This window comes from Helianthus annuus, chromosome 12, assembly GCF_002127325.2.
Source record: "Helianthus annuus cultivar XRQ/B chromosome 12, HanXRQr2.0-SUNRISE, whole genome shotgun sequence".
Taxonomy (NCBI): domain Eukaryota; kingdom Viridiplantae; phylum Streptophyta; class Magnoliopsida; order Asterales; family Asteraceae; genus Helianthus; species Helianthus annuus.
In genome coordinates this window covers 638035-646554 of record NC_035444.2, presented here as the reverse complement: position 1 = coordinate 646554, position 8520 = coordinate 638035, and the positions used below count along the sequence as shown (strand labels likewise).

Sequence of the window (8520 nt, the reverse complement as noted above, 5' to 3'; positions counted from 1 at the left end):
GCTCGAGCCGAGTCGAGCTGAGCTCGAGCTTTGGGTTTTACTCGCGAGCCGAGCTCGAGCTCAGAGAAGTAGGCTCGGAGCCTAGCTCGAGCTCAAGCTTCATATAAACATAACGAGTCGAGCTCGAGCCTAGTCGGGCTCGGGCTCGGCTCGTTTACACCCCTACTAATATTATAAGATAAGTATGGTTATAAATTTTATTTAAACAAGGAGGGTTTAAATGATTAAATAATCTCAATGTTATGAAATAAAATAAACATGAATGTAGTGTATATTTTAGGCAAAAACCCCGATTGCAACCCTGAAAATAAGATTGAACTCTTCATCTGTACTCCCAACAAATAATTATTGGGTATGCCACTGAATCCGTTGTCACGTGACATTAATTGAAATCGTTTATTATAAGTAGGATTAGCGAACAAAAATGTGTTTGCTTGATATTTTATTTTATAAACGCATGCTACATGCAACAATAAGATTACCTTGAGCCAAGTTCATGTTCAATATCGGGTATACATATATATTCATACTCAGTAGCCAGTTAGTCATAACGATCGTTCTTTCATCTCATTTCATAAATCGTATATGAATTTAACCATCTATACGAATCCTAGGTTCAGTTTCACAAAAAATCAATTTTAATCATGTGGCTTAAACAACAATTAAACACAACGTGAAGTTGTTAGGCTTTTATTTTAATTAGATTTTGTGTATTGTAATAGGATAGTTACAAAAACATAAGAAAAACTAAATATATTAATTGCAATAACATAATCAAAAGGCATTCTAGTGGCATTTGAGAAATAGATGTCTGTGTGAATAGCGACCCCGATAACGTGACAATGGGCCCATTAAGGGTTCTTCCTTTTTAGGCTGGAACTCACCTTCTAACAAAGCTCATGTTCTTTTCCAATTGGTTTTCTATTCTATAAATGGTAATTACGTGCCTTCGCCGTATCACCACACAATTTCATATATACCTTACAAGTTACAATATATATTCCCTATTTCTTTTTTAATTATAATTGATTTTAGATACGTTTATAATTTCACGTACTCATATTATGTTTGCGTTTTATCATTGATATGCTTTTATCATAAATGCATTGAAGGTATACAAAGATGAAACACTTCTAAAAATAGCGCATATATGCGAAAATATAAGATGCACGTAAAAAACCATACACTTGATGAAAAATTGCATATATATAAAACAGTCATGTTTGCGTATTTCAACATAAGTTTGCTTTGCGATCAAGTAGTAGATAATTCTTTAAATGGATAATAAGACATAACTAAACCTAAAAATATCATATTTATTATTTTCTCTTTTCTATTGTTCCTATCCAAATGTCTAGACATGTTTACGTACAATAATTGAAGAAACCTAATCGACTAAGTAGGACCACTAAATGGAATCTCAGTTTGATCATCCTAATATTGGAAAATGATTTGTTTTTTTTTTTTTTTGTTTAATTCCCAAATACTTTTCGGGGTATTTGACGTTATACTTGATCTGAATATTCTTGTGAATTTGGATTTTGCATTATACAGAATAATAGTTTTTTTTTTGGGTTTTCATAGCTGGTGACAATCAAAAGAACCTTTCATGAAAATGAGATATTGTGTTTTATTTGAAGACTTTGGGAGAAGAATATGCACTGAATTGTTACAAGGAAGCCGATTGATTGCAATTTGGGTATGGATATACTTATCTCTATTTCAAAATATCATCTTTAATTCACTTTTTAATATATATACGTTTTTCTTTTTTTGCTATCATCTATTTCTTTTTATCTTTTATTTAGATAATTATATTACTACCATTACTTTTATCTTTACCAAGTACTAAAGTTAACCAACGATCTATTGGCCTAGTGGTCAAGAGGAGGTGAGAAGCTGCTTCTCTTGGAGGTCTTGGGTTCAAATCCAGGCAAGGAGGGTTTTAATACTAACTTGGTGATACTAGCATAGTAACTACTAACCCGGTTAGCGACATTTTAACCACACGCCATTCAAAAATAAAAAAACAAGTAAATTCAATAAGCACTCAAAGGGGGTGTCCTCATGGTAGTAAAGACGACTTCTTACTAAAATGGTGAGGGTTAAAACTTTGAGAGGTCGTTTAACATAAATAAATAAAAAGTAAATTCAATAGTCTTTACCAGATTTATAAACATTGACAAGTAGGCATATGTCCATCACATTTAACGATAACAAATTCCCTAGAGATCCGAACTTAATTTAAAGGTTGAATTAGGTGCGGGTTGATTAGCATTGTTTCAAAGCAGGTGATGAGGACACGTAACAAACATAAGGGTGTAAGGGGTGGTTCTCACTCGTGGGGAGTGACATACTTTTCACACAGTCAATCATCTCATGCAATGTCAACTCTCCTCTTGCACTCAACATAAGGGGTGCTCCACCCAAACATTTTTTTTCTAAAAAAAAGATAAATATGTGATTGGTTGGAAGAGAGTGACGCTCAATGACCCATCATTAACCCCCTCTCTCTCTCATCTTCCCTTGCACCGTGACTACTCCCCGCTTCAATTCAATCACCCCACTTAAAGAAGGGTTGATGGTGGTGTGCCCGCGAGGGGAACCCACTCAAAATCATTCCTAATCTATGTATAACATTTCGTATTATTATATGTCAACTTGACTACAAAGTTGAAATGTGGCCCAAAAACATGGACTTAAGCAACAACAGTGGCATATTTTAGTTAAATAAAAGCAACAACATTGATTAAACAACTGAGATTACAAAGTTCCATCCGAGCAAACAGAAACCTGGAATGATCTGAGAGAACATTCCATTCCATTCCATTGTTTGTGTGAAAAACATCACGATCGAATGAAAGATGTAGCAATGGTTATAAGGCTGGACGGTATGGAGGTTCGTCCTCCACCGTCCTGGAACGTCGCCGGACCAAACACCACACCCCCCCCCCCAGTCTTCGTCCTTGGCGTCCTCTTCTGGACGTTGGAGCCGATCCATAAAATGACAAAAACCACCCCTCCCCCTCTCTCACATACCTATACATACAATATAAGGTCCATCCTCCCATTTTCATACCTCCATCCTCTTTGTCCCATCCTACGTGGCGCTTACGTGGCGAACCATACTCCAAGGGAGGACCATCACCATACCGTGTAGCCTTTGAATCTGAAACATAGGATTACTTGAACCCAACAAAGCATTCATCACAATCGGTCGCATAGAATCTTCAGACATGCATGCAGCATCCTTGTACCACAAAGCCAGCAGCCAACTGAGAATCCAGCTCATTGTTACCTTGGACAGGATGAGCACCAGAGCCTCCTAATCTACCATGTTTACGAATCGACGCAACCAACACACGGTAATGACTCAGAACGCAGGTAAATACACACACAATGCCGATCCCCACCCTGTTGCGGAGTTGGTACTCACCCCAAAAAAAGAACCCAAGCCCCCACCCCTCAAGATGACAGCAAATTCCGAACCAAGACCTCATATGTCAGATCAGAGGTAAGCCGGGAAAAAATAGAGAATATACCACACCGCCTAATAAACAGTAACCAAACAAACTCTGTCTCTGCACCATCCCAGTTAAGACACGCGAAAACATAAACAGTAACCAAACATACTATGACCCTGCACCATCCCAGTTAAAACGCACACCAAACAACCCGACCCAAAGCGGTATAATCTATCCCCAAAGCTCACTCCAAGAGGAACTACAGAATTCATAACCCTCGCCTTGGCAGTGGGGTTAAGGGATTGTTTGAGTTGGGGTTTGGCATGAGAGAAAAAGGGAACTCGACAAGTGAATTGCTTCTAGAAACGAACTGATTCATAACCGGAGCTCTAATACCATATGTTGGATCAAGAGCAAACAAAACACTTGTATATTGCCGTCACAAGTTATCTTTTTCGTTAAAACGAAAAGGGCTTTAAATAGCCAAACAAATTACAACCGACCCACAACTTAGAATACCGATAAACACTGAAAGAGAAACAAACTTAAACGATACCCATTACATACCATGACCCATAAAACTTAAACGATACCCATTACGTACCAATGATTTGAATTAAACGCGCTAACAGCTAACGTATGAATGAATACACTGTTGAATTAAATAATTAAACGTTGGTCAATTCATAAAAAGAAGTAATAAATCTCAAAGTCCGCATCAAAATTTCATCATGTAAAAGAACAAATATATAGCAAAAATAAATAAAAATCACAAGTCTTTAATCTTGTCTAGGATGGAGTCGATATCCGGGGTAATAATGGCACGCTTATTCAGGACTCCAACATTGCAACAACTTTTCTCTTCGGTATCAATGGCAACGACATCCTGCGCGAAACTACAATCTAGACCTCCAGAAACCTGCATCAGATTTACGCTATAAATATCGTATTCAAACAAAAATAGTTTCTTCCAAGACTTTTGTTCAGTACTCACATCATACAGATGGTCGCCTAATTTCAGCTTTACAGCACCACTCTTATACACCAACATTTTACCCATTAAGCCTGCAGGAAGTTCTTTCAAATTGGAACCTTTTGATAATGGCTCTTTATCTTTCGATGGCTTTGAGCTCCCCTCACCGTTTGTCTCCACAGATTGCTTCGGTACAGGCAATGTTGTTGGCAGTTGGATGAAAATCAATTTCTTTTCGATGTCTTCCTCCTGTCAAGTTACAACAATCTAGTTTACAACCTAGTTTGAGATAAATAAAGCTCATAAGCTAAATTAACTGACCATTAAACCGAGTTCTTTGGCTGCCATTGAAGAGGACTCGTTGTAAGCATTGGTTTCTGAATCCTCCTTGAATTCTTCTTCATCCAGAAGCTCTACCGGTGTTGCAAGAAATAATAATATATTACTGTAAGTTGAATAACCGATTAAAAAAATGCAATAAAGAGGAACCATACCTGGATTTCCTGCGTATGGCATCCTTACAGGCAGAGTAACAGGATAGTATTTGTAATAATCCTGAATTATGATATAAAATAGAAAACAATTATAAGAAGGGGGAGTTGGTAATTACATGTTTTTAATATGGGCTATGAATACTCTTTTGAAATGGAAATAGTTGAGCAAATTAGCGATAATTCACCTACCCATGGCTCTTTGTATTCCTTAGTCCCCATGCTTGAGGTGGCAGCATCACCACCTGGATAAATACATGTTTGGTGAACGTGAAATTAAGAAATGTGTGCAATTATTGAAAACTAGATTAAGCGATAACATGTTAGAGGAATGAATTAGTTACCTTCGGATTTGGGACCAGTCGGGCCAAAGTTGAATGATGAAACCTGTTTCTGTGGGACTGAGGCTGTGATCATGGTACATAGAGAGACGATATTAGACTTGATATGTCATAAAGGGCAAACTATGGGGTCGTTTGGAATTATTGCTTATTAACACTAGTTATTGCCTTTCTAAATAACTAATTTGTAACAGGGGACTTTAAACTGTTTAATCAAAACAACTTATTTCACTCCCAAACAATCAGATAAGCAGTTTTAATTAGCAAAATCCCAAACAGTCCGTAAGTATATTGAAAACGTAGAAGCAGAGGTATTCATGGTTGTTCAATATTTAAAATTCACAAAATGATTGAGAGATCGCTCAAGTAGATTGAAGACACCCTAAATTACCTAGTCGAAGAAGTGAATAACATATAATAGGAAGTAATTCGTCACAATGCATAAGCTTCGATTTGTTAAGCAACCCTTGATACAATACAAAAGATGCATGTTTGCACAGACAATATCAAAATTTTAGAGGAAAATGGAGTGATTCTAGGTGTGAATCTAAGTAAGTTGCTGTTCCATTCAGCGGTCTTCCATGATGTTTATAGGCAACCTACAATGTCCCTTTAAAGTCGCTGTTTCTGATAGTGGTCTTCCTTAAGGCCGCTGATTGGGATCACCATCTTATTAAAAGTCACTGATTATCATGACAGCCTTCATAACAATCTTATTTGAAGATTGCTGAAACGAACAAGATAACAATCTTATTTGAAGATCGCTGAACGAGATAACAATCTTATTTGACGATCGCTGAACAAGATAACAATCTTATTTGAAGATTGCTGAAACGAACAACTACCTTGAAGACTGCTTAAAAGGATCACACTGGTCGATCTCCGCCGGTTTATATCAATCTACGCCGGTGTGTACGAGCCTCAACGGGAATCGTGTGACAAAAGAGGACGAAACACACTCTGGTCGCTATTTTCAATCCACACCAGAATAAACCGCCACGACACTTGTACTCTCAACAACTGATCGACTCACGGTGGCAACGGCATTGCTCTGGAAACGACAGAGAAGATGACGATGATGAAGAAGAAGGTCACAGAACACGACACAGCAAGGACGTCGAAAATGACGAAATTAGGGTTACAGAACAACTCAACGAGATAACTGTCAACGATATGAGCAACAACATTGGGGAACAAGCGGTTGAAATTGAAGAACATACTGAAGAACATAAGGAGATAATTTCAGATGAATTGAAGCCGATGACGGATCACATAGATTGTTGATCAAATCAGCAGCTTTAAGAATATATTGATCCCAAACAGTGATCTTAATGAACGTTGTGATTCAAAACAGCGGCTTTAAGGGACAGTGCAGAAGTTGCAGATTTTTTCTGATCAGGCCATTTTCGCTCACAAGTGGATTGCCCACCTAGATTCACTCTTGTTTCTTCTAACCACCTAGTCCTGAAAAAAAATTTCCTTTTTCATGCAGTCTTTTTTGTGTTATGTGCATGAGTGCATATGATTCGTAATGGAAGAACCTATATGTTTAATTATACAAGTGTTTGCCTGTAACTTGCTTAGAAGCTAAACACCAAAACTGAGAGGGAAATAAAGTTGAGAAAGTGCCAAAGAAGAAGAAAAAAGGACGTTACGCTTAATTTCAGGTTTGAATTTCGGCCTTTTAGAAGCTTCCTGCAAACCAACAACAGAAACAATAACTTGTTATCAATGAATGGCAACTTTTGTACCACAGAAGAACAAATAAATACTAAAAACACACTTTTTATTTAAAAAAAAAAAGACGTACATTGAAACGCCTCAACAATTCTTGCTCCTTAATATCATCCACTTCAGTATCCTCAACCTTCTCCCTAAACACACAAAACAATTTACTTAAAAATTAAATGAGGCTTTTTTCTAACTATTTACAACAATAAACATCATACAAAAACATAGGTTTTCGAATACAGCAATTGTAAATAAAAACTCACGGTTTGGGCAAAACTAGCTTCTGGTCTCTGCGAGGTGGTGCTTTTGGCATAAACTTCATCTGAAAATCAACGATTATGTAATCGTTATTCGTTTGCAGTTTAATAAAATAAAAGCCTAATAATATATAAAAAAAGAGACCTTTCTTTGAGGTTTTGGTTTTGAATCACAATTGCCATTCTTCTCATCCATCACCATTGGCAAACAAAGGCTTCAACTGATTCCTACTAATGAATGAAGAAACAATTAATGGAAACTTAATCTGTCTGAATGAGAGTATTCACTTGGTGATATTATTTATAAGTCTTACTTTAGGGGATGAAGAAGAATATGAATATGAATATTACAGAGGTCGTGAAGGTGATAGATAGTTAGATACCGAGTGCCGGCGAACTGAGATGACGGAGGTGATCGGTGGTGGCGGCGAGGAGAGGGTATCTTTGAGACTACATGTTCGTATATATATTTTTCCAAACAATCTATCGAACTGGAACAATTGAAAGAGAGGGGGTTTTTTTTTTTTCTTTTTTTTCCCTTTTTTTTTAGAGTAAATTGCCATTTTAGTCCTTGATTTTTTGCCCAAATTGCCATTTTAGTCCAAATAGTTTTTTTTTCTTCTCTAGGACCCTGACTTTTCTTTTTTCTTGCCATTTTGATCACATTGCCTAACTTAGTCTAAAAACCAGGTTATAATCAGGGGTATTTTTGGCATTAAATTATTATGAGGTTTATAAATTATGTTGTAAACTGCCCCTGGTTATCACTACACAGCAGTTATGCCAAAAATACCCCTGGTTATAACTAGATTTTTAGACTGAATTAGGCAATGTGATCAAAATGGCAAGAAAATTGAAAAGTTAGGGACCCATATGAGAAAAAAAAACTATTTGGATTAAAATGACAATTTGGACCAAACCTCAGGGACTAAAATGGCAATTTACTCTTCTTTTTATCTTCGTTTATAAGAAAAATGGATGTGTTTGTGTTAATTTATGTTTGTTCAATCGTTAATAGTATAATTGGACGAACATAACTACATGAGCATATTGAACGAACGTAACTAAATGAACATATTGAACGAATTTAGCAATATAAACGAATATAGCTAGAATCAATTAATCTATAAAAATTACGGTTCAAAGACACATAACATCTAATGACAAGTGATTATTCTAATGAAAATGGGTTTAAGAAACATTAACAAATCAAGTCATCGTATGGTGATGTGGTTATTCCACCAAATATATGACAAAAAAGAA

At 36.4% G+C, this 8520-nt stretch overlaps 1 protein-coding gene across 6 annotated transcripts; it reads right to left on the bottom strand.

Moving 5' to 3' along the window:
• Positions 1-4104: 4104 nt before the first annotated feature.
• LOC110893669 (DNA-directed RNA polymerase III subunit RPC4) lies at positions 4105-7762 on the bottom strand. 6 transcript variants are annotated; one of them, XM_022140754.2, is made up of 11 exons: positions 7641-7762; positions 7403-7485; positions 7264-7322; positions 7080-7143; positions 6925-6964; positions 5273-5335; positions 5121-5173; positions 4932-4992; positions 4759-4850; positions 4459-4686; positions 4105-4383 (listed from the first exon to the last, which is right to left on the bottom strand). In XM_022140754.2, the coding sequence occupies exons 2-11, from the start codon at positions 7457-7459 to the stop codon at positions 4234-4236; spliced, it is 867 nt and encodes a 288-aa protein (XP_021996446.1). In that variant the 5' UTR covers positions 7460-7485; positions 7641-7762; the 3' UTR covers positions 4105-4233. The 6 variants fall into 6 exon arrangements, with proteins under 6 accessions (XP_021996446.1, XP_021996445.1, XP_021996444.1 ...); XM_022140753.2 differs by having other exon boundaries at positions 7403-7488; positions 7641-7756; XM_022140752.2 differs by having other exon boundaries at positions 7403-7488; positions 7572-7751.
• Positions 7763-8520: the final 758 nt, after the last annotated feature.

Coding starts and splice junctions, on each gene's coding strand:
- LOC110893669 (XM_022140754.2), bottom strand. CDS start 7,459: ATGGTGATGGATGAGAAGAATGGCAATTGTGATTCAAAACCAAAACCT. Junction 7,144..7,263: donor AAGCTAGTTTTGCCCAAACC/GTGAGTTTTTAT, acceptor TTGTGTGTTTAG/GGAGAAGGTTGAGGATACTG. Junction 4,687..4,758: donor CCAAAGAACTCGGTTTAATG/GTCAGTTAATTT, acceptor GTAACTTGACAG/GAGGAAGACATCGAAAAGAA.